This window comes from Lichenostomus cassidix, chromosome 14, assembly GCF_008360975.1.
Source record: "Lichenostomus cassidix isolate B80296 chromosome 14, HeHo_3.0, whole genome shotgun sequence".
NCBI lineage: Eukaryota > Metazoa > Chordata > Aves > Passeriformes > Meliphagidae > Lichenostomus > Lichenostomus cassidix.
In genome coordinates this window covers 1,350,707-1,375,011 of record NC_139495.1, presented here as the reverse complement: position 1 = coordinate 1,375,011, position 24,305 = coordinate 1,350,707, and the positions used below count along the sequence as shown (strand labels likewise).

The 24,305-nt window shown below is 59.2% G+C and overlaps 4 protein-coding genes and 1 non-coding gene across 5 annotated transcripts; 3 read left to right on the top strand and 2 right to left on the bottom strand.

Annotated features, from left to right (window-relative positions):
- Window positions 1–9: 9 nt before the first annotated feature.
- LOC146430574 (testis-expressed protein 2-like) lies at window positions 10–10,265 on the top strand. Its single transcript, XM_085074341.1, has 13 exons — window positions 10–647; window positions 3,256–3,417; window positions 4,907–5,790; window positions 5,896–6,096; window positions 6,176–6,458; window positions 6,866–7,080; window positions 7,235–7,393; window positions 7,515–7,614; window positions 7,775–7,907; window positions 8,008–8,145; window positions 8,356–8,568; window positions 8,859–8,979; window positions 9,660–10,265. The coding sequence occupies exons 3-13, from the start codon at window positions 4,918–4,920 to the stop codon at window positions 9,783–9,785; spliced, it is 2,562 nt and encodes an 853-aa protein (XP_084930467.1). The 5' UTR covers window positions 10–647; window positions 3,256–3,417; window positions 4,907–4,917; the 3' UTR covers window positions 9,786–10,265.
- Window positions 10,266–10,645: 380 nt separating this feature from the next.
- On the bottom strand, window positions 10,646–17,657 carry RPL3L (ribosomal protein L3 like). Its single transcript, XM_085074342.1, has 10 exons — window positions 17,501–17,657; window positions 16,316–16,508; window positions 15,820–15,988; window positions 14,739–14,874; window positions 13,814–14,000; window positions 12,960–13,120; window positions 12,619–12,720; window positions 12,429–12,524; window positions 11,933–12,052; window positions 10,646–10,758 (listed from the first exon to the last, which is right to left on the bottom strand). The coding sequence occupies exons 1-10, from the start codon at window positions 17,501–17,503 to the stop codon at window positions 10,702–10,704; spliced, it is 1,224 nt and encodes a 407-aa protein (XP_084930468.1). The 5' UTR covers window positions 17,504–17,657; the 3' UTR covers window positions 10,646–10,701.
- Window positions 17,658–18,878: 1,221 nt separating this feature from the next.
- NDUFB10 (NADH:ubiquinone oxidoreductase subunit B10) lies at window positions 18,879–20,613 on the top strand. The gene is made up of 4 exons (XM_085074340.1): window positions 18,879–19,090; window positions 19,692–19,830; window positions 20,141–20,280; window positions 20,413–20,613. The coding sequence occupies exons 1-4, from the start codon at window positions 18,943–18,945 to the stop codon at window positions 20,508–20,510; spliced, it is 525 nt and encodes a 174-aa protein (XP_084930466.1). The 5' UTR covers window positions 18,879–18,942; the 3' UTR covers window positions 20,511–20,613.
- A 283-nt stretch (window positions 20,614–20,896) lies between these two features.
- On the bottom strand, window positions 20,897–23,434 carry RPS2 (ribosomal protein S2). The gene is made up of 7 exons (XM_085074339.1): window positions 23,243–23,434; window positions 23,048–23,137; window positions 22,707–22,814; window positions 21,972–22,145; window positions 21,726–21,885; window positions 21,218–21,309; window positions 20,897–21,018 (listed from the first exon to the last, which is right to left on the bottom strand). Exons 1-7 carry the CDS (start codon window positions 23,396–23,398, stop codon window positions 20,938–20,940), a joined length of 861 nt encoding a protein of 286 aa, XP_084930465.1. The 5' UTR covers window positions 23,399–23,434; the 3' UTR covers window positions 20,897–20,937.
- Window positions 23,435–23,918: 484 nt separating this feature from the next.
- LOC146430570 (small nucleolar RNA ACA64) lies at window positions 23,919–24,044 on the top strand. Its single transcript, XR_014855242.1, has one exon. It is a non-coding gene; the product is annotated as a small nucleolar RNA ACA64 (small nucleolar RNA).
- The last annotated feature ends 261 nt before the right edge of the window (window positions 24,045–24,305 follow it).

The window sequence follows — 24,305 nt, the reverse complement described above, 5'->3', positions numbered from 1 at the left end:
GCCGCCCGCCCCGCCGTCCGCAGAGGGCGCTCCGGTCCGGCGGTTCCGGGGGGCTCCCGGTACCGGGGGGACTCCGCTCCGTCCCCCCAGCATCCCCGCGGGACCCCCGGCCCTGCCCGCAGCCCCCGTGCAGCCTCCCCGTGGCGGCGGCGGAGCGAGGGCAGCCCCGGTGGGCGCGGGATGCGGGGGGGGCGCGGGGGGCGCGGGGCGGAGCGCGGAGCCGGCTCGGGGCTGCGGATGCTCCGGCAGCGCCGGCGGGAGCGGGGCGGGCGCCAGCCCGGCTCGGGGCATCCGCAGCCGGCAGCGGGACCGCGACCGAGCCTCCGGTACCGGCTCTTCACCGCCGGGACTGGAACCGGCACCGGCACCGCGAGCGGCCCTGCTATCCCGGCACCGACACCGGTGCTTGGATCCCCGCACCGGGACCGACCGGCCTCCAGCAGCGCCGGCACCGTCACTGGCACTGACACCGGCACCGGCTCTCCTCCCCCGCCGCAAGGTCCGGTCCCCGCCGGCAACGGGACTGACCCCCACGTTATCCTCCCCCGGCACTGGGGCCACTCCGACTCCCCAGCGTTGCTCGTCCTTCTCCATCACCGGGACCGACCGACCCTTCCCGTCTCCCCGGGCCGCCCTGCCAGCCGCAGGTACCGGCGCTGCGGGGCTCCGGGGCGGGCGGCGGGGCCAGGCAGCCCCAGTTTCCCCAGCAGGGCTGGTGGAGGTTGGGACTGGGGATCCTCAAGCATCCCCGGGGCTCTGAGGATGGTGCAGGAGCAGGCACAGCAGGGCCCACCCTGCCCCGGGAGCGCAGAGCCGGGTCACCCGTGGGGAGCCTCCCACGGAGCGGTGCGGGGTCTGGCCGGGGCCCGTCGTGGGCGAGGGAGGTCCCCGAGAGGAGGAGGTGACAGCCGGCATGTGGCAAGGTGAGGGCTTTGAAGGTGAACTGGGCAGGTTCCAAAGGGGACGAGCTGCTGCAGCTTCCTTCTCCTTCCAAACACCAGCACCGCAAATCCCTTCTTTTGTAGTTTGTCCAAAACCTCTCGGCCGAGTCCCCAGACGCGGCATCTCGGTGGAAATGGCACCTTCCTTGGTGCAAGAGGAAAACATTTTGCTGAATTTTGGACAAAACTAGAGTCTGGCTCTGCTGCCCTGGCCCTGCGGCCGCAGCCATGCGCTTGGACATCTCCCCATTCCCTAATGCCAGGGGACGTGTCCAGCGGCAGGGAGCTGCCCCGGGGCTGCGGGACCCCTGCGCGGGGCCAGAGCCGGCGGTGCCGCTGCCCTCTGGACGCTGCCGCTTTGAATTAGGTCAGGCTCCATCCCGGGCGGGCTGAGCTCCCTCTCCAGCCCCGGGGATTGCTGGCTCGTGGCAGCAGCCCGGGCAGGGGGAGGAAGGGGCTCGGCACGGCGGGGCGCGGGGAGCCGGGAATGCGCCGCGTCACCGCGCGGGAGGGAGCGAGGGGGATGCGCCGCTTTGAAAGCGCCTCCCGTAAGATCCGCCGAGATCAGAGGAGCGGGATGTCAGGGAAAGCTCCAGACAGGCTCCAGGGGCCCTGCACACCTGCGGGGTGTGGATTTCCAGGCGGTGGAAGCAGCCGCAGCAGCCGGCAGGTCTCGGCAGCATCATGCATCCGGTAACTGCTGCTCGCTGGAATTCCGGCAGCGAGGCTGTGCCGCCGCAAACGGGATGATGCTGGAACTGGCTGGATCCTTCCCCACGGCTGAGAGCTCCCAGGAACTGCAGGGGCTGTGCCATGAGGGATGCGAAGGTCTTGGGAAGACCAGCACAGGGATTTGGAATGGCTGAGGCATGGGAGCAAAGCAGAGTCCATCGAGCAGCAGGGCTGAGCTCAAGCCCTGGGATGCGCAGGGTGCTGTCGAGGTTTTGGGAGCGGATCCTGGGGCTGGCTGGCTCTCAGCATCCTGCTGGAGGCATTCCAGAGCCCACCTGGCTCCTCGTTCCCCCAGCAGCACAAAACCCACCCCAGTATCCACCAGTAAAACCCCTGAGAGGGAGCGAGGTGATGTGGAACTGGGAGCTGAGGATGGAGCTGGGATCCCACACTGCCCAACCCACTGCCCAAAGTTGCATTTGAGCTTGCAGAATTCCCTCAAAGCCACCTCGGTGCTCCCTGATCCCGGGATAATGCAGAGTGCTCCAGGGACAGTGTCACAGCTGGGCTATGTCACGATGTTTTGTGCAGATGATTAGAGAGGGATTTCCAGCTCATTTGGCCAGGAAAGTGCTGCCATGGTGCCACATCCCCGCCAGCAGTGCCACCCCCACCCTAATTAACCACAGAGGGCTGAGGGAAGTTAATGAAGTTAATATTTCAATTAACTCCCTGATTCTACAACCAAAGCAAACACCGGGCAGGCAGTGCCCACATGGGAACTCCCACCGTGCCAGGCTGTGCCGTGCCACCTCCTGCTGCCTTGGTCCTGTGGAGGGGATGTTTCAGGGGGACACACTCCAAGACACCAGCCCGAGCTGGGCTGCAGCTTGTCTCTGTCAGGTCATGTCAAGATCTGAATTTGAACCAAAGCTGGCAGCAAGGAGCGGGATTTTGGAGCTGGAATCGAGCGGAGAGGCTCACTGATGGTTATGGTTTTGGTGTTTCCACACACCAGAGGGAGAGGGGACATTGTCATTAGGGGACTGGTGTCCCTGCCCTGCAGAGATGTGACCATCCTGGGCTGAGTGTCCCAAGCAGTGTTCCTCAGCAGACATCCCAACAACCCCAATCCCTTCTGGGGATGTCCCAGAACAGGTGGGATCACCCCCTGAGAGCTGTTTGCTGTCACCTCCAGAGCCACCGTCATCCCCCTTGCCCTGTGACCCCGCTGAGCCCACCCAGATGCTGTAAAGAGCACAAAGATCCCCCCAACCCTGCAGAGCCACAGGCTGGAGATGAGCCCACCGAGGTGGGTTGATGCTTGGGCACCTCCACACTTGGTATTTGCTCTCTGAGGCAGCAGCAAAGCCTCCCCCAGGGCTGCACCTCCCTCTCGGGGTGCTGGTGGCCCAGCTGTGGCACCCAGCGGGGTCTATCCTGCTGCACCCCACCCTCCAGCACCCCCTCCCTCCCCAGAGGTGGCTGCAGCAGCAGCGTAGCCCCCGCTGTACTCACCATCCCTGCCAGAGGAGAACTCCCATACAAACCCAGGCTATTATTATCTCCGTCTTCCACCGTGCTAATGGTCTCTCAGGAAACAGACTTCTTTTTTTTCCCTTTTTTTTTTTTTTTTTTTTAGCTTTTAAAACCCACGAGTACGGGAGCGGTGGGAACGGAGAGCCGGGCACGGCGGAGCGGAGCACCGAGCCCAGCGCAGGGGACCCGATGTCCCCCTGACCTGGCGGGGACAGGGGGCAGTGGCCGGACAGGAGCCTCCGAGGAGCAGCCCCGGGGCGTTCTGGTAGGAGCAGCCAGGGGTGCTGGGCAGTACTGGGGGTACTGGGAGTGGCTGGCATGTGGGGCACTGAGAACCCTGCACGATGAAGGGCAAAGGGATGTCTGGGCTGCAGTGCTTGTGGGGAAGGTGGACAGAGCCCTGTCGCCTCAGAGGGGAGATCCCTTGGAATCACACAATCGTGGAATGCTTGGGGTGGGAAGGGACCTTAAAGACCACCGCTGCAGTGGGCAGGGACACCTTCCACTAGACCAGGTTCCCTCTCAGGCTCAGCCCCACTGCTCGTTTCCCTCTGGTCACACCTCGTGTGGCTATTTTGGTGCCTTGCCAGGTGCCAGCGGTGCCAGCAGTGTCACAGCCCTGCCCACGGGCTGGGCAGCAGCAGCCCCCAGCCAGGCTCTCTGCCGGGAGCTGGGAGCACTGGGACAATCACCCGCGGATGGTTTGGGGTTAACAAGTGGCTCCTGGAAAGGAGAAGCAAAGCAAGAGCTGAGATTATATAAAGGGGGCTGGAGGCAGCTGCGGCACAGGCTGTAATTAATTCCTGGCGCTGAGGAGCTTTGAAGATCCAGGGCGGCGCGGTGGAAGCGTGAGGCAGCCCCAGGGTCCCTGGGATGCATTGCTGCTCCTGCTGCAGGGATGCTGCGAGGGGAAGAGGGCAGGGGGGGTTGAGCACTCCACGGCCCTGCTGGGAGCTGGCTCAGCATCCTTGGTGGCCCTGCAGAGCCTGTCCTGCAGAGCCCTTCTCCCTCCCAAAATCGCCGAGGGGGCGCAGCTCAGAGCGGGTCAGTGCATGGCTTTGGCAGGAGCGCAGCAATGAGGGATGGTGGTGGCCGCTGGGGACAGGACAGCGCTTTGTTGAGGCCAGGGACCCCCTCAGGGCAATGGAAACTTTGTGTTAGAAGAACTTTTGTGCCCCCCAGTAAAGCCAAGAGATTCCTGACTGCGCTTCTGGAGCATCCCCACTCTGCTCTGGGGCCGCAGGTCAGGCTGGCTCCATTTTGGATTCACGCAGTGCTTGAAGCAGGGGCCAAAGCATGGACATTTAGAGGAGTCAGGGAGTCCTGCCCGCTGGCCTGGCATCCCTCCTCGCAGCCCCAGCACTCGCACTGGGATCGGTGGAATGTCCTGGTGAGGGAAATCCCCCGGTCTGGCTGCAGCCCTGGCCGGCAGCTCCGGGCTCTCGGCAGCGCCGTCGCTAATTGCCTGGCTGAGGTTGATCCTCGTTAGACAAGCGGTTTCCCTTATTGAGCTCATCCCAGCGCGGTGCCTCCCGCAGCCCAGCCCTGCCGGGAAGCTCAGCGAGAGCCACAGGCTCTGCGCCCCGAGCGCATCCCGAAATAGGCTGGAAGGCGCCCAACCCTCAGAGATGGGTCCCGAGAGATGCCCGAGGGCGATGCCAACGGGAGAGGCAGGGCCGGGCAGGGATGTTCTGTGCCCTGAGGTGACACGGAGCTCCTCCAGCTCTGACAGCTGCTCCCCTGTCCCTCGGCAGTGCCACCGGCGATGCGAGCGATGGCAGACCAGGCTGCGGTGGCAGCAGACGCCTCCCCAGCCCTGGCGCCATCCCCGGGCTCGCCTCGGCGCGGGGACACCGAGAGCCCGACGCCCCATCCCGGCGGCACCAGGGAGGAGCGGGACGGCTGCGGGCTCCTTCCCGGCGCCGACAGGGACACCAAGCGTCCCCCTTCGCCGCAGCCCGCCGGGATGCTCCTGGCCGACCTGCCCCGGGTCCCCCAGCCCCGGCTGAGCCCGGCCAAGTCGCGCACGGCTCCATCGTCGCCCAGCGTGTCGCCGTCGGAGAGCCGAGCCACCCTGCTCCGGCTGCGCGAGGCCAGGCTGGAGGACACCAGGAGGCGACTGTCGGAGGCCGTGCAGGAGCCCCTGAGCCGCCTCAGCCGCCTGATGGCCGAGGACAGCAGCCCCACGGCCCGGGCCAAGGAGCCGGCGGGCAGCCCCGGGGGCAGCCGCGTTGCCGGGAGCCGGCGGGTGCGGGACTGGACGCCCTGGGAGCCCACGCTGAACTGCCGCTACGAGATCTGCTCCTACGGGGACGTGATCCAGGTGGTGGAGGTGGCGCAGAGAGACGCCGAGCCCCCTCTGCCACCGCCCGCGGAGGAGCCGCCGCCGGCGCGATCCGGGGGCAGCGTGCCGGGCAGAGCCCTCGCCTCCATCGCCCTCCTCGCCTACGGCTACTTGGTGCTGCCGCTGCCGCCCTACGCCGCGGGGCTCTGCGTGGGGCTGCTCTGCGGGCTGCTGCTGGGCTTCCTCGCCGTCCTCCTCCTCGTGCCCAAGGCCCCGCCGGCCGCTCGGGGACCCTGGGGCCGCCTGAGACCCAAACTGCTCCCGGGGGAGCCGCGGGAAACGCTTCACCTCCAGGTAGGAGAGGGGCGGTCCGGGATGAGGGGCTGGATGGGATGCCCGGGGTTGGAGGTGCCCATGGTGAGCGGGCAGCAGCTGGATCCCTTCACCCCCCTTCTGCAGGGCTGGATGAACCAGCTGCACGCGTACGACCCCGAGCTGTTCCACCCGTCGCTCACGCACTCGGTGCTCGCCGTGCTGGACGGCGCCACCCTCAAGCTGTCCTACCCCAAGAGCAACATCCCGCGCCGAGCCACCTTCGAGGAGGAGATCCTGGACGCCGTCTTCATCAGCCACCGCTGCTACGACCTGACCGACGCCAAGGTGAGCCCGGCGGTGCCCAGGAGCCTCTCGAGGGCACCCCCACTTCTGGCCCGGCCTCACCCCGCTCTCGGCGCTGCAGGTGTTCCTGTGTCCCCCCAGCCTGGCCCGAAAGAGGACGTGGAACAAGAAATATCCCATCTGCGTCCTCCTCCCGGAGCCAGCGGAGGGAGAGGGCAGGAGCAGCGAGGAGCACGACACGGAGCTGCAGGGGGATGAGGGGACGAGGAAGGACATGCCGGGGGACTGCAGGGAGAGGTGTCTGTACCTGTTCGGGCGGACGGGGAGAGAGAAGGAGGAGTGGTTCCAGCACCTCGTGCAAGCTGCCCGGGGGACAGCCAGCAGCCACGGTGACACCAGGGCAGGTGAGGAGCAGCCACCACGGCCTCTGTGTTGTGCTGGGACAGATCCCAGAACACGATCCAGCAATGAGCATGGAGGGACATGAAGGAGCCCAAAGGGTAGCCAAGAGAGTCCACCTCGTCAGCACAAAGTGGGTGGCATGTCACTGGCATTGTGGACAGGCATCGTGTCATCCCTGATGCCATCCTGACCCGATAGATTGGATATTAGGAAAAATCCTTTCACTGAAAGGGCTGTCCAGGCCTGGCACAGCTGCCCAGGGCAGGGGTGAAGTCCCCATCCCGGGAGGGACTTAAAGCCGTGTGGATGTGGCTCTTGGGGACATGGATGAGTGGTGGCATGGGCGGTGCTTGGATTGATGACAGAGGGATTTCCCAAGCGAAATGCTGCTGTGATTCCATGTCCCCAGGCATGGGATCAGCTCCGCAGAGCAGCGGCAGCAGCAGCGGGGGCAGCGCTGAGGACATCCCATCCAGCGACCCAGACAAGGATCTGCCGGGAAGCGCTGAGGAGATTTACCTGGATTACAACACCTACATGGCCCGATTTGTGCCAGCACAGGGCGCAGCCAGCCCCGAGAGGAGCCCCTCTCACGGAGCTCTGGGCAGCCCCACGCCCACAAAGGTGAGTGCGACAAACCCTGTGGGACTCCAGCAGTGAGCAGGGCCTGATGGATCCTGCATGGAGCCACTTCCAGTCTGTGGTTTGTTTGAGTGGCCAAGCCCTGGGGAGCACCAGGACAGCAGGTCCCACTGCTCATGGGGCCACCTCGCTGCAGGGGCTGGTGGCTGCTGTCCCCCCACAGCTCGGGGAGGACACGGTGGGCATGGCCTGGATGAACGCGCTGGTGGGGCGAATCTTCTGGGACTTCCTCCGGGAGCAATACTGGGCCGAGCAGGTGTCCAACAAGATCCAGAAGAAGCTGAGCAAGATCAAGGTGAGAGGCAGGAGCATCAGATCACTGAGGGGAGCCTTGCTCCCAAGGCCCCTTGCTCCCAAGGCCCCACGGTGAGTGCCGGGCTGTGGTGATCATACCCTGTGGGGTTTCCCTCCATCAGCTCCCCTATTTCATGAACGAGCTGACGCTGACAGAGCTGGACATGGGCACATCCATCCCCTCAGTGCTCAGTGCCTCCAACCCCACCATCAATGAGCGAGGTAAGAGCCCCACGGAGGGACAGGGACCCCAGGGCTGGCTCCAGGACAGCTTTGCTGAGCTGCCAGCCCGGTCCCCAAAGCTGGGAGGTTTTGGCAGTGCACAAGCAGCTCTGACCCCTGTGGTGCTGACCTGATCTCACCCTGTCCCTCTCCCTGGCAGGGCTCTGGGTGGACATGGAGGTCACCTACAGCGGCTCACTGCAGATGACTCTGGAGACAAAGATGAACCTCAGCAAGCTGGGCAAGGAGAGCTCTGCAGAGGAGAGCAGCCCTGCAGAGGCAGGCGGAGAGGGGTAAGGAATCTGTCCGTGGATGGGTTCACCCTGCTCCTCCTGCCCGAGCGAGGCGAGGCTGCTGTCCCCAGAGCAGCCCGTGATCTCCTGGGGCTCGCAGGGCCAGGCCACGGCTGATCCTGCTGGCAGACAGCGACGCAGAGTCATCCAGTGCTGGCTCCTCCGACGAGGAAGATGTCACCACTGCAGAGCCCGTGGGAGCCCTGGGGGAGAGGCTCCCCCCGCCTGGCACTGAGGGGTAAGGGGGTGCTGGGGTTGTGCCGTGGGGGGCACGGGGAGGGGCTGGGGGACACAATGTGCCACATCAGCACAGGGGTCAGGGACGGTGTCCCCGGCAGGGCACACACAGCACATGGTGGCAGCCCTGCAGAGGGACTCAGGTGCTGTGGCAGAGGGCTGGGGGACCCCAAAAGCCAGCAGGGCTGAGCCAGGGCCCCCCTCGTTTTAGCCACGTCAGCGGCAACAGCACGAGCAGGAAGATCCTGCGCTTCGTGGATAAGATCGCCAAGTCCAAGTACTTCCAGAAGGCCACGGAGAACGAGTTCATCAAGAAGAAGATGGAGGAGGTTTCCAACACGCCGCTGCTGCTGACGGTGGAGGTGCAGGAGCTGGCAGGAACCCTGGCTGTGAACATCCCCCCGCCGCCCACGGACCGTGTCTGGTACCAGCTCTCCTTCCCCCCTGAGCACATCCTCCCTCCAGCTGCCCTTGCTCCCTGCAAGGAGCCTGCTGCAGGGCTTTGGGCTCATCTGGGCCACAAACAACCCAGGGCTGCTCCCCAGAGTGACTCACAGACCTCAGGCTCATTTCTCTGAGCCTCCACCTGGGCCAAAACAAGAGCTGGGGACCCTGAGCTGCCACCTCCTCCCTGAAACCCAGCGGTGGGGCCATGAGGGCTGTGCCACATCTCTGGGAGGTGGTGCTTTCTGCCTCTTTTCTGTCCCCTCACAGGTACAGCTTCCGAGTGCCCCCACAGCTGGAGCTGAAGGTGCGCCCGAAGCTGGGCGAGAGGGAGGTGACATTCCTGCACGTCACCGAGTGGATTGAGAAGAAGCTGAAGCACGAATTCCAGGTGCCTGGGCTGTTCAGGGGCTCAGCAAACCCTGCTGAGGCTTGGGCATTGCTGCCATCAGGGAGAATCAACCTCAGTCTGGGCCAGTTGTTTCTGCAAAAAGCCAACATCTGGTCTGGTCCAGCCAGCCTAGAACAGTCAAGACACAGAAACCAAAAAAAAAAAGCTCCAGGGCTGGTGGTCTGAGCACCACAGTGCTTGAGGGGAAGTGACTGCAGCCCTGCCCCAAGCAGGGAGGGTTTGGGGTGTCAGGCAGTCCCAGAAGGGCTGAATCCACCCATCTGCTCTGGTTTGGGGATGTTTGGGAGGTTTACCTTCCCCAGGGTTTGTTTTCAGCCTCTCACCTCTGTCAGAGAGTAGAAATATCCTCACTGATATTTACAGCCCCTCCAAAAGCCACCCATTTGGATGGCTTCAAAGTGCTGGTCCCTCCCCTCTGCTGTGACCATCCCTGCAGCCATAGAGGTGGGCAGGGCAAAGAAAAACCATTCCTGTTTGTCCCCACTCTGATATCCAGAGCTGGGATACCCCTGGGGCTGCTGCTCGAGGCTGGGAGCTCAGGACCTCCAGGTCACAGCCCTTGTCTCTGACCTGAGCGTGGCTCCTGCCAAGCCACCTCCAGGCAGTGTCCCTGCGGTGTTCAAACCTGCTGATTTGTTATTCTGGAACCCTCTTTTCAGAAAATTCTGGTGATGCCAAACATGGACGATCTCATCGTTCCCATCATGCGCTCTGGCCTGGATCCTTGGCCACCCAGCACAGGACTGCCCCGGGACCTGCCAGCCAAGGGGGACAGGAGGCTCTGAAGCACAACCCCAGGGGCAGGGACACTGCCCAGAGAGCTCAGGGACCTCGCTGGGACACGGGGACAGCCGGGGCCTGGCCACAGACTGCACCCAGGGCTGTGCCTGGGTTCATCCTCATCCTCTGCTTCTGCAGATGAGCCTCCTCAAATCCTGCAAGCACACGTTCAGGGCACAGCCAGGCTGCTGCACAGCCAGGAATTTCACGCCCACATTCCCAGGACTCCTGGTCAAGCAGGCAGCTCTGGACAGTGGAGGGCTGGGCTTCCCACTGTCTTGTTCCCAAAGAGGGTGCAGGACGCCCCAGCCAGTTCTGCACCAAAGGAATTGGGATGATCTCTGATCCAAAATTCCCATCTCCGAGGGCACCCCACCCTCCCCACAGGCAGCTGGGCTGCAAGGAAAGCACGGGTGGAAAAGGAGTCCCAAGTGAATAAATCCATCGCTGCCCAGCCCTGCCTAGCAGCCCTCTTGTTGTACACACATTGCCACCTCTGCTGAGGATTCGAGATGGGATTGGGGCATTTCAGCAGGGAGAAGCAGTGTGGGAGAGGCAGTGAAGGGAGAGACAGTCAGGGATCCAGGGCAGGCCCTGTATTCCCAGTATTCCCAGTGGAAACTGGTGCTGGAATGTGCTCTGCTCCCTGCTGGGTGAGAGGAAGGGGAGTCTTCGTTGTGGGTTGGGTGAGTGGGAAAAATTGACTGGGCAAAGGAAAAGGAGGATCCAGAGGACAGAGCAGACAATGGCTGTCCCAGTGAGTCCCTGTCCGTGTGGGCCAATCCCAAATGCCACTTTTCCCATCCTGCTGAAGAGCCTGGAAACAGGCAGGACACCCCTGCAGAAGGGACACAGGGAGCAGGCATGGCTTGGAGCCTCTTTATTGGAAGTGCCCAGTCAGGCAGCCTTGGATCTCCATCCTTAGAGCTCTTCCTGCATACCTGGCTTGTCCTTCACCAAGTGTTTCTTCTGAGGGCCCTGGAAGAGAGCAGAGAGGAGAGTTTGGTGTTGGGGACACACAGACCTGGCCTAGCTGTGTCTGGCCTGTGGGGAGCAGAAAGGCCAGCAGCTGAAAAATGGGATTATCCCATGGCAAATCAATCCTATGGGAGCAGATGGCAAGAATTACTTATGTCCCTCAACTTCCAGACAAGTGTGATGTTTTACCACGGAATCCATGGAGGAAAAATGGCAAAGAAAAGAGCTGCACCCAGGTCAAACCTCCTCCTGTCACCGAGCTCCTTGTCACAGCAGCTCAGGGCTTGCAGTGACACAACAGGCTTCTGACACTGAGCTGAAGGAAATCAGCTTAATCTCTAAAGAGCTCTGCAGAGGCAGTGCCTGACCAATCCCCCTGCCAGCACTAAGGAGGCTTAGCCAGCTTCACATGGCATTTCTGGCTGACAGGCCAGATCCAGACCCAGTTTACATCTGCGTGGGATCCAGGCAGTTGTTTTCTTTCCCTTCTCCTTCTCCCTCTCCTGGGTTACTCAGTGCTTCCTCCACTTCAGACTCAGACTGGTGAAGGCTGCAACACTATTCAGGAAACTGCTGTGTTTGGATTATTCAATTTATATTTTTTTTGCCCTGGGTTTAAGAAAAATACACTGCTTGGCCTTCTTGAAAGCTTCTGACAAAAGAATCACAAATTTGCATCTGAATTTGACCCGAACTTTTTTTCCTCTAAAAATATTAAAGCTATAAATCATTCCAAACAAATCAAAGCAGTGCACAATTCCAAGTGAAAGGGACCATATGGGCAAGACAGTGCCTGCCAAGTTAAGTGCTTGTTTAAACCTTCCCGTGGTGAATGGGAACTGGTTGTCCATATGCTCTATTATTTGCTGGTTGAGTTCTCTTGGATCACTCACACAACCATCCTGTTCTTCCTTGACATCATTTCTGCTGTGTGAACTGAATTCCTGGCTGTCCTTAGGCAAGAGAGTCTCAAACATTCATTTGGCTGTTGCTGTAGAGAGCAACAGACCATAGAATTGTGGAATCACAGAATCCTGGACTGGTTTGGGTTGGAAAGGATGGAAAACTCATCCAGTTCCACCTCCCTGCCCATGGACATCATGGAAGATGCTTGTTTGGAGTCAGTGAGTTGCTTTAGCCCCACGATGAGCTGGAGGCTCCCCAGGGAACTCACCATGAAAGCTCTCTTCTCCTGAGCTGTCTGGAAGCGGCCGTGGCCAAATTTGGAAGTGGTGTCGATGAATTTGAGCTCGATGGCTTCATGGGCCCGGCGGCTCGTGTGCACCAGCAGGGACTGGGAAAGAACAGTCACAACACATCAGGATAATCCTTACAGAATACCAGGACAGCTGCCCTCAAGGAAACAGGCTTGGAATATCCTTTGAATAAATACCCCCACAAAAATGTGTGTTTTCAGAGCAACACCCTGGTGCTCAGGTGGAGAGCTTGCAGAGCTGCTCTTCGCTCAGCATCTCACAGAATCACAGAATAAACTGAGTTGCAAAAGACCTTTGAGATCACCAAGTCCAACCTATGACCTGACACCACCTTGTCACCCAGATTGTGGCACCAAGGACCCACCCAGTCTCCCTGGCCAGCATTTGGAGGGTTCTCCACGTGGGGAATGCATTCCTGGGGAGCTGCAGCCCACCCCAGCCTGGTGCTCTCACCTTCCGGAGGGTGAGCACGCGCTTCCTGGTTCCCACCACGCAGCCCTTCAGCATGAGGAAGTCGTTGTTGACCTCCCCGTAGTGAGGGAAACCACCCTGTGGGGAGAGCAGAGGGCTTGGTGGGCAGGAGAGCTGGCTGGGAGAGTGGGGAGAGTCCCAGCCCTGTCAGCCCTCAGCCCTCAGCCCTCACCATAGGCGTGATGGTTTTCTCCGTGATGTCATAGTTGGTCGAGGCGTTGTTCCTCACCACTTTGCCATCCTCCACGTGGATCCCGTGGCCAATGCGGTAAATCTGGGAACAGACAGGCAGCAGAGATGGAGACTCTCCTGCCCCTTCCTGAGGAGTGTCACAGGATGACAGAATCCCCCACAGCATGACATGGTTTTCACCAAGATCTGCCCTCCAGCAGCAGAAAAGCACCAGGAAAGTCACGGAGATGTTGAAGGAAACATCCAGGAGAATGAGAGGAGCACCATGGGAAGGAGGATGGTGACAGGGTGGGAGGCCTGAGGGAACCCCCTGGGCTGTACCTTCTTGTTGATCTCGGTGCGGTGGTGGTAGCCCTTCTGGCCAGCGCGGGCGATGGAGTAGCCCACCCGGGCCGGGTGCCAGGCCCCGATGCACGCCACCTTCCGCAGGCCCTTGTGGGTCTTCCTGGGCAGCTTCTTGGTGTGCCAGCGGCTGGTCACCCCTGGGAGAGTGGGAACAGTGTGTGGGGTCAGCAGGGAGGGCAGGGCTGGGGCTGGGGCTGGGGAAGGAGAGTCCCATCCCTCTCCTGAGGGAAAATCCCATCATTCTGCCCAGGGAGAGTCCCATCGCTCTGCTGTGGTTCTCAGAGGAGGCTGTGTTGGGAGGAGAGCAGGAGCTGTTCTCACTTCCCATGGCTCTGGTCAGACTAGGAATGTTCCATGCACACACCCAGGAGCACCACAGCCCTGCACCTGTGGGGTTTGTGAGACATTCACGCAATCACAGAATGGTTTGGGCTGCAAGGGACCATAAAGACCACCCAGTTCCAACCCCTGCCATGGCAGGGACACCTCCCACTGCTTTATGTACTTGCAGTGCCTCTGAGCCTCCTGGGGAGCCCCTGGGCACAGCAGACAGCACGGCTTTCACTGGCCTTAATCTCGGGGAAAATCTTTCCACCTTGTCAGCTCCTTTGTATCTGCATCAGAGATGCCCCTGTTGCACTTTTCCCTTGCTGGAATCCCTGGGATTAAGGAAACCAAGCTCTGCCACAACAGAACTGGATGTCACGCTTAACATGTGAGGCTCTTTGCTACTCCCTGCACAAAACGTTGGGGGTTCTCAGTGTGGTTAACACCCCAAAACCACCTGATGGGCAGAGCCATGCGGGCAGGACAGACCCAACCCCCTGTACCTTTCATCCCGTGTCCCTTGGTCACGCCGATGACATCGATCATCTCGTTCTGGCTGAAGACACTGTGCACAGAGATCTGCTTCTCCAGCCTCTCCCGGACCCAGTCGACCTTCTCAGCCACCGTTCCCCCATTCAGCTGGATCTCCATGATGTGGGCTTTCTTCTGCCTCAGTGGGAGCAGCCTCATCTGCAGCACACGGTGTTTTAGGGTGACACGAGGTCCCTCACCCCACAGACAGGAGGGTGCAGCAGGGCTGGGTCACTCACCACTCATGAGGGGTACAGGAGTGAGCAGAGCCACTGCTTCCCTACCCTGTCTGCCACTGTCACCCCCTTCCATGGCAGCCCTGGGACAGTAGCCCTTTATATCTGGGATCTCATGGAGCCAACTCCTTGTCCTTGAGCCCAGAGACCCCATCTGGCCTTGAGCCATCTTAGCTCTCCCCCAGACCCCAAAGCAGCCCTTAATTCCAGGGATCAGCATGCAAATGGGCCCCTGTGTATCCAGCAATCAGCATCTGGCCAAACTGTGCCTGCCCATGGGGTTATTTTTGCCCAAAACATTTGACACCAGTTGCTAATTTGAGGTGATCATGAGGCCCAAGGTCCCTTGCTGACACAGGACTCAGGACCTGCCCAGGCTCTGCCCTCCTCCTGCTCTCCTCCACGGGGTGTGTGGGCTCCCATCGGGATGTGGGGGCTCCTCAGTGTTCCCAAACCACAGCAATCCTGGAGCAGGGAGCTCTGGGAGGGGACAGAGGGGACAGAAGGCAGCTGGAGAGATCAGCCAGCACCTCTCATCGCCCCATCTCAAACCCTCTGCTCCCTCAGCCTCGGTGACCCCACCAAAAACACCCCCTGACCCCATTTCCAGGTCCTTCAGAGCTGAGGAAGCCCCCAGCCCCCCAGCAGGGGAGGCACAGACCTGTGTGTGCATAATGACACGAATGACCTTGCAGTACTTCTTCATGGCTGCAAAATCCTTCTCCAGCTGCTTTTTCCCAGCCTCATCCTGCCATTTTTTGCAGTACTTGGTGAAAGCCTTCTTCTTGCTCTTGTGCCTAGGACAGAAGTGGTTTTAACACCCATCAGAGCTGACAAATGGCTTGTGACAGTGCAGAGAGGGGACAGGTCACCTTGTCAGGCAGCTCCTCTGAGACACAAGGCACCTGTGGATACCTGAGCCTCACCTGACTGTCAGGACCCTGAGGTGGGAAGAGGAAAGCGGATAATGAGCTGTGAAAAGGGCTTGCTCAAGGGTAATTCAAACCTTCCTGCATGAGGAATGCAGTTGTCTCCCACTGACTGACTCAGCACCATCAAAATACAGGCAGAAAATGAGAGGCAGGAGAAAGCAGGGATCAGAGCCTTGTGGTGGGTGGGTCTCCATGGCACTGTTGCAGGAGACACAATTCCTACCGTGAGGAAATTCGTGTTTCCACTTCCCTCTCTGCTGAGGGCTGTTGATATTTATGAGGGCTGGGGGCCACATTCTGCATCAATTTTTCCCCTGGCAAATCTGGTTTCACTCCATTTGGTGCCTCAGCTCAAGAATTCCAGTTAACTGGGGAGCTGCCGAGCCTGAGCTGCACGGGGGAAAAGGAACCTGCCATATGATATTGTGGAGAGAGCTAACTTGGTTCGACTATTAGAATAAATTTACATATGCAAATGCTGCTCCCCGGCATCGGGCTGTTTGCAGTGTTTCTGTGCATGACTAAATAAGCAGCAGTTTCACTCCTCAGGAGCTGAGCTGTTTGGCCATCACAGAGAGCCTGTGGAATTCCTGCCAGGGATCCCTCACAGGCAGCCCCTCAGGAAACCCCCAGCTCTGGGAATCCCAGAATCACTGAGGTTGGAAAAACCCTCCAAGATCATCGAGGGCAGCCTGTGCCTGATCCCCACCTTGTCCCCAGCCCAGAGCACTGAGTGCCACCTCCAGGGTGATGACTCCAAACCTCCCTGGGCACTGCCAGTGTTTAATGACCCTTTTTGGGAGCACGCACCAGTTCTTGTAGAAACGCCGCCGGCACTCGTCGCTGATGTGCTCAGCAAAAACAGTCTTGAAATTCCTCAAGCCCTTGGGTGTCTCGATGTAGCCCACCACCCCCACCACCACCATCGGGGGGGTCTCGATGATGGTCACGGCCTCCACCTCCTCCCGCTTGGACACCTCTGCAAGGCAGCAAAGGGAAGTGGTGCTGGGCATCCTCTGGGATCAGGTCATTCCCTGGAGGATTCACAGCCTGGCTGTCATGGGGAGTGCTGGGGGTAAGGTTATGTTTGGTCTCAGCCAGCTCCAGCTTCCCCATCTCCCAAACCACCGCTCATCATCCCAGTGTGGAAATTCCCAGGAACTCAGCCCATGCTGAGGTGGCCTTTGGCCATCCAAGATCTGGACAGCCAGGATGTCACCTAGAAGCTGTGGGCTCCACCACCCCTTTCCAGAAACAGCTTTTCCCAACAAGTCTCTTCCCTCCTTTCCCTCCTGGCCCTCCTTACTGAGCCCAGGCCTGTGCACCTCCCGCACAGTGTGGGTCATTCCAGCTTTGTAGCCCAGGAAAGCTGTCAGGTGGACTGGTTTGCTGGGATCATCCTTGGGCCAGGCCTTCACCTTGCCCCGGTGCCGGCGGCTCCGCTTGTGGGGCAGGAAGCCCAGGTGGCCATGCCTGGGAGCAGAGAACTTGCGGTGGGACTGTGGAGAGGAACAGCAAAGGGAGGCTTCAATCCCAGCTCCCGGAAAATGGGGCACAGGGAAAACCAGCAAAACGCAAAAAGAAATACCCCCTTTTATGTGGGAATGACAGAGGGATGCTGGGCTCTTCCTTGGTTCATAGCAGGGTGGGATTTGGTCAAGCTTCTGTCACGTACATGGAGAAATGTCGTGGAATTACAGAACGGTTTGGGTGGGAAGGGACCTCAAAGCTCATCCAGTGACACCCCCTGCCATGGCAGGGACATCTTCTGCTATCCCAGGTTGCTCCAAGCTCTGTCCAGCCTGGCCTTGGACACTTCCAGGGATCCAGGGGCAGCCACAGCTTCTCTGGGAATCTGTGCCAGGGCCTCACCACCCTCACAGGGAAGGATTTCTTCCTAATATCCAATCTAAATCTACTCTTTGTCAGTGTGAATTTGCTAAATTTCTGGACAAATGATGCCACTTAAATGAAAAACTTAACATGATCTCCCTCCTTCAGCTTCTGCTGAATGACTGAAGGAGAAATACATTCTTCAATAGGTTTGTCCTTCTGTGCTTTCAATTATAATGACTTATTTTGTATCCTGCAGCACCAAAAAGGCCTGCTTGGCATTCCTGGGCTTTGTGTCATCAAGGCAAATGGCACAAAACAAGCACAGCCAAGGATGAAAAAACAGGGGAAAGAATGCCCAAAGGAATGGGTAACAGGAACATGCACAGGCTCTAAAGGCACCGTGAAAGCCAAATGAAAAGAGATAAATATCTAAACCTCAGCCACAAGCAGCGAAGGGTTAGTCCTGCACCCACTGCAGCTCCTTCCTAGCTCAGATCAGTCCCAGCACCCGGCTGTGCTTTGCACCAAGCTCATTTTCCAGCCTGAGTGGAACTCTGAGGATTCTGACCCCATTCCAGCGGCACTACCAGGAGCACAACCCAGCCCTGCTCGCTGCCCCTCCGCACACAAGCGACTCCAGCAGAGCTGTACCAACCATGGGATGTCTTCAGCCCGGGGCAGCAGCAGAGAGAGGCTGTCAGGAAGTGCCTTCCCAGATTAATACTTAAGATGGTTATGGGTCTGAAGACACAAATTTAGCCGCTCGCTTCACCCGCTGCGATATTCATTTCATTCCTGGCAGGTTGGACACGACAGTTGTGGTGTGATAAAGGTCAATTGCTGCTGGCTCAGTTTACGCTTCTCCCTCCTGAACAGCCCCAATGTGAATGGCAGGAATTAGGGCAGTTTCCTGAATTAGGGAAGTTTCCAAATAGGTACCACACGCCTGGAGCTGTGAACACCTGCACCAGGTATCCCCAGAACAGACTGAAAATCTCTCCATCAGCTCAGGCAGAAAAGCTTGGTGATTCTGAGTGGAAAAGAGATCAAGACAATAGATAATGGAATAACAGAACAGTTTGGATTGGAAGGAACCTTAAAAGCATCCAGTCCCAACTCCTGCCATGGGCAGGACACCTTTCACCGTCCCAGGTTGCTCCAAGCCGTGTCTGACCTGGCTTTGGACACTGCCAAGGATGCAGGGGCAGCCACAGCTTCTCTGGGAATCTGTGCCAGGGCCTGACCAACCTCCAGGGAAGGATTTCTCCCTGATATCCCGTTTAACCCTGCCCTCTGTCAGTGGGGAGCATTCCCAGCAGGGCAGGGAGTAATCCTGTCCCTTTGCCCAGCCCTGGTGAGGCACATCTGGAGCTCTGGGCTCCTCAGGACAGGAGGGACAGCGAGCACCACAGGAGATGCTGAAAGGACTGGAGCATCTCCGTGCCCAGGAAAGGCTGAGGGAGCTGGGGCTGGTCAGAGGTGACACAGCTGGGAGGAGAGCCCATCCCTGCCTGTCCCTGTCTGTCCCTGTCTGTCCCTGCCTGTCCCTGTCTGTCCCTGTCTGTCCCTGTCTGTCCCTGCCTGTCCCTGTCTGTCCCTTGTCTGTCCCTGTCTGTCCCTGCCTGTCCCTGTCTGCAGGGAAGGCTCACAGCAGGGACCAGGCTGTGCTCCGTGGCAATGGCACGGAATTCTCAGCAATGGCACCAGAAGAACGGGCAGGAGCTGATGCCCAGGAAGTTCCACCCGACCGTGAGGAAGAACTTTATATTTATCCCTGTGCAGTGACCAAGCACTGGAACAGATCCCAGAGAGGGTGTGGAGCCTCCCTCCCTGGAGACTTTCCAGAGCCATGTGCTGCGGGATGACCCTGCTGAGCAGGGAGGTGGGACAGACGGGACAGACGGGACAGCCTGAACGCTTCCTGCCCGACCCGTGCCGGTATTCGGGGATCCCCTCACGGAGGAGGACTACAACTCCCGGCGTGCCCCGCGGCCGCCGCCATATTCCCCCGGCCCGCCCCTCAGGGTCGCCGCCATATTGCCGCGCTCCCGCCCCCCGGGGCCGCCGCCATCTTTCCCCGCCGCCGCAGCCGCCGCGATGCCGAACGATCCGGACTGGGAGGCGTACAAGGTGCCGCCGACCCGCACCCCCGTCTCCGAGAGGACCACGTCGGTGCCCAACCCCGTCAACTTCTTCCAGACAGCCTTCAGCTATGTCATCGACGCGCCCGTCACCTTCGTCCGAGGTACCGGCGGGATGAGACCCCCAGCCGCCCCCCTCCCTGTGGGAGCTGAGCGGCGATGTGGGGACAGGGACACCGGGACGGGCACTCCGGGACACGGGCAAAGGCGGGAGAACACGGGCACCTCGGCAGGCAAAGGGCACACGCAAGGACACAGGTCCTGACAGTAACAGCATGGGCAGAGGGACAGGACACTGGGACACAGGGACATGGGATGGTGACAAGAACACAGCATGGACACAGGGACATGGGACAGACACAGGGACGTGGGACACAGACAAGAACACAGCATGGACACAGGGACATGGGACACTGACAAGAACAGTGTCGATAGCAGGACAGGGACTTGGGACACCGCACGGACACTGGGACAGATAGAGGGACATCAGGACACGGGACACAGCATGGACACTGGGAGAGCTGCAGGGGCTTGGGAGACAAGGGACACAGGAATAGCATGGACAGGACATGGGACACAGCACAGAGGGACAGGCATGGACCCACTGCTGCTGCCGGCGAAGGTGGCACCAGGCCGTGCCAGCACAGGAGCTGTGCTGCCCCGTGGAACCGAGGGCCAGGGTGTGTGACCAGGGTGTCCCCGCAGAGTGGATCGAGCGGTGGCAAAACAAGGACAAGTTCTACTACTACCATCAGAAGTTCCGCCGTGTGCCCGACCTGAGCGAGTGCCTGGAGGGCGACTACCTGTGCTACTATGAGGCCGAGGCTCAGTGGAGGAGGGACAGGTATGGCATGGCTGTCCCTGGACTGTCCCCAGGCGAGGTCACAGCAGAGCACACAGCTTTAGGACCTGCAGCATTTTGGAGGTTAGGGTGCTGAGGCAGCACCTCCAGCCCACCCCATTACATGTCAGTGTCCTGCTGTCCCTGCAGCACACCAGGGCAGGGTGGCATTAGGGACCAGGATCCTGAAAATCCCAGAGCTGACATTCCACAGCTCTTGATTCAGTTTTGTATTTTTTTTTTGTTCACCCCTTGTTTCAGCCTTTCTGTTATCTCATGGCTACTGTTGCATTCATCACCATGTTTCCCGCAGGATGGTTGATCGGGAAATCGTGGAGATAGTCCGGGAAAGGCTGGCAGCGTGCAGGCAGAGGGAAGGGCCCAACGAGTTCCAGAACTGTGCCAAGGAGATGAAGCTGCTGGCACAGGTCACCAAGGCCTACCAGGACAGATGTGAGTATGGCAGCAGCACACAGGGAAAGGGTCCTAAACCCACAGAAAGGGGGTCTGAAACCACATCCCACACTTCTCATGGAACACAGGCTTGTGGGACTGCACTGCTCAGACATTTCCTTTCTTTTTTAGATGGTGAACTGGGTTACCATGGAAATGCACGGGATTGCCTCATGAAGCAGAAACAGAGGATGATGGAGGAGAGGAAAGCAGCACAAGAAAAGGAGTAGAGCTGAAACAGTTCCTCCCTCCATGGTGCTGGTATCCAAGTGCATGTTGCCTCCTTGACCTCTGGTGCCGCTGGCCTCCACAATAAACAATCTGTACAGTTGGGATCTGTATTCATTCTCTACAGAGCTCTGCAAGCCCTCAACTCCAGGCATTTGGGGCTGCCAGTATTGGGATTTGCCCTCTGGACACCTCTCTCTCCTCCATGAGCCACCAGAACATTCCATGTGCTGCTCTGCCCAGCCCTGGCTCCGAATTCCTTAGGTTTGGGTAAAGATGATGTACCCCTAGAACTGCCCAAGGCCAGAAGTTGGAACTGGATGAGTTTTCAGGTCTTTTCCAACCCATTCTATGATTTAACCCACCCCCCCATCACACCAACCACTGATTCCTCGTTCTCTGATCACTTTATTCTCGTACAAAACCCACTTAGGTTGTGGCCACAGCGGCTGCCTGGGTCCTCTGCACCGACACTCTCGTGTGGGTCTTTGCCAGATGATCAGTGAACTCCTGCAAAAAACACATCAACAGCAGGTTATTTCCTCAGACCTCTCTCATGGGTTCCTCAGCACCACTTCCCACCCCTGGAGTGCATGTGGGGCTGGGGTGCTTTAACTTTTTAACTACCAGTTCCTTTTGGGTATAGAAATCTAAATTTTAAGAGCAAGACGGGCAAGATTTCAACTGCAGGTTGCCAACGTGCTCTTACCTGGTAAGGAGACTTGGTGAAGACAGTCTCTTTCCAGAGGTCAGGAGTCAGGTAACTGTAGGTCTTGGAGATGGCATCAAAGGTGGCTTTAGCTGCAGAGAGATGTCACACACTGCCCGTTAACTACTGCAAAACCAGCCTGCTGATCCCACCCACAGCTCCAATGTATCCCCCAGTTACAAAAATGTGGAATTTTGAAAGGACCAGGGAGACCACAGGGAGGCCTCTCTGATGAACCACAAAACTCAGGTTTCTCTCTCTCTCCAGTTACGACAATTACACTACGGCGCACAAGTGCAATCGCGCAGATTGGGAGATTGTGGAGTGGTCAGCGTGTAAAACCCTGAATTTCTGTGATTAAATTTCACAGAACTCAAGGGTCACCTGCACTGTCAGCAGAAGTCTTGGCTTCTGCATCATCACTAGAGGCACAAAACACTGTAATGGAGATGTTGTGCCCCATCAGTGACAAAGTGGCTATAAGCTCCATGCCAGCCCCAGAGCTCACCGAAGTTGCCGAGGGTGGCAGTGCAGCCCCGTGCCGACGTGTAGCAGTCATCGATGCCAGCCATCATCAGCAGCTTCTTGGGGACAGGGGCAGACACGATGCCAGTGCCGCGGGGAGCCGGGATCAGGCGCACCAGGACGGAGCCGCAGCGCCCGGTGACCTGCAGGGACACAACGGGTCACAGCTCCAGAGCACAGCCCTGAACAGTGAGCAGCCCTCGGGGCCAGGCTGGCAGGACACACTCACCTTGCAGGGCACCGTGTGTGGCTTGCCGATCTTGTTGCCCCAATATCCGCGTCGCACGGGCACGATGGACAGCTTGGCCAGGATGATGGCCCCGCGGATGGCCGTGGCCACCTCCTTGGAGCACTTCACCCCCAGCCCCACGTGGCCGTTGTAGTCCCCGATAGCCACAAACGCCTGCAGGCAGAAGAGAAGTTTACACTGCTCCCTCAGTGACACCTCCCACCAGGGATACCCTATGGTGTGTGCTCAGCAGGAACTCACAGCTCACACCCAAATCTTGGACAGCACAGCTCACACTTCCTGAAACTCGTTTCTCCTCTCAGAACTTCACTCAAAATTAGCCAAGGCTAAAGAACTGGGATTCACCTGCTGCAGCCTCACACTGGTCAGAACTCCCCATGAATTCCAAACAGCATTCCCTCTTTATACCCAAAACTTCTCCCTGAAAACCCAACACTGCCATGCAAGAGCAACTAAATTTTGCAGCATCAGAATAGCTTGGTTAAAAGGATGTTTTAAAGTTCTGCGGTCCAACTTTTGGGCCAGTGCTGTTCCAAGGAACATCTGCACACATCACTGTTTTCAAATTAATACATTTAGAAAACTATTAATGGTCCTCACACCAGAATTTTTACAACATGTGACAGAAATGGGCATTTGGAGTGATTAAAATGACACTAAAAATGCAGGAGAGAAGTTGTGAATGTGAGGATGCAGAAGAACAGGGGGGGTTACCTTGAACCTGGTGCGCTGCCCAGCACGGGTCTGTTTCTGCACAGGCATAATCTTCAGCACCTCATCCTTCAGCGAGGAGCCCAGGAAGAAATCGATGATCTCTGACTCCTGCAAGAGTCAGGCATTGAGCACATGGAAATCGAGGAATCCTGGAATGGTTTGGGTTGACAGGGACCTTACAGGTCAGCTAATCCAACCCGTGCCGTGGGCAGGGACATCTTCCACTATCCCAGGTTGCGCCAAACCTTGTTTTCCAGGCCAACACCCCCAGCCCTCCCAGCCTGGCTCCAGCCCTTGCAGCATCTCCCTGACCCACCACTTCCACGTCCACAGCACCTCACCTTGATGGGAAGCGAGAAGAGATAAATCTCCTCAAGAGACTTGATCTTCATATCCTTGACCAGGCGACCGAGTTTGGTGACAGGAATCCACTGGCAAAGAAATCCACGGACAAGAGTCACCAGGTGCCAATACCCACCGGGACCCTGCTCGGGGGCTGGCAGCACATCATGCTCCGCGTCCCGCTCCCCACTCACCTCCTTATCCTCGGCCTTGCCTCCGCGGGCCCCGCGGCCTCTCCCTCGGCCTCTCCCGCGGCCGCGGCCACGGCCCCGCAGCCCGGTCCCGAATCCACCGCGGAAGCCCCCGCGGGCCGCTCCTGCTCCTCCCGCAGCACCGGCGTCGTCCGCCATTTGCTGGAACAGAGCGGGCCGTCAGCCGGGCCCCGCTGGCCGCGGATGGGGCCGGATGGGCCCGGCGCCGCCCGATCCCCGCCGCCAGCGCTCTCGCCATACTTACGTGATCTCTCAGCGTAGAAGGCCTCGCCGCCGCGCCGCGCGCTATTTATAGTCCGCGGGCATCTCGCGAGAGCAGCGCCAGGCAGTGCCAGCCCCAGCATCTGAATGAAGAATACACAGCGGGGTAGAATGAGTGATTTATGGCTAACTATACAGGGTCCGGGGTCCAGCGGGAGCCGCTCCCGCTATATAAGTCGTGCGCACGCGGGGAGCGCTCAGTGCGCGGCGGAGCGGCGGGAGGTGAGGAGCTGTGGGTTGTTTTAGGCGGTAGGACACTGCCACATCTCCCACCTTCTGAGCACCTTCAGCTTTTATAAACCTCTGCTGGGAAGCGATTATGGCGCTGCCCGAGCCGGAGCCAGGCTGGTGGGGTGCAGGGAGCATCCCGGGAAGGCGCTCCGCGGTAGCGCCCGGCGCGGTCTGAAAATCACTGGGGGTCTGCTGTGGCCCCGGGTGAGATAACGGCGCCCATAGCATCGGGAACACTATTGCTTATCGCCCACGGCTGTCTGTGGGCGATGAAACCCATGTTCCCATAAGCCCCGTGCCCGGCGGTACCGGGATGGCGGTGTGGGATGGCTGTTTCTCAGAGCGCTTTGTTCTCCCGTCACAGGTACTCTGCCTGCCCCGCCGGGCGCTGCGCTCACTGCCGCGGCCATCCTTCCCTGAGGAGCTGACAAGAGCACGGGCATGCTGGCGTGATCGGCGACACGAGAGCCACAGCTGAAAACGATTCGGTTTTGTATTTCCATGTGCAATAAAAGATGAAATGCTTAAAAGATGAATTGTCTCACTTCCTTCT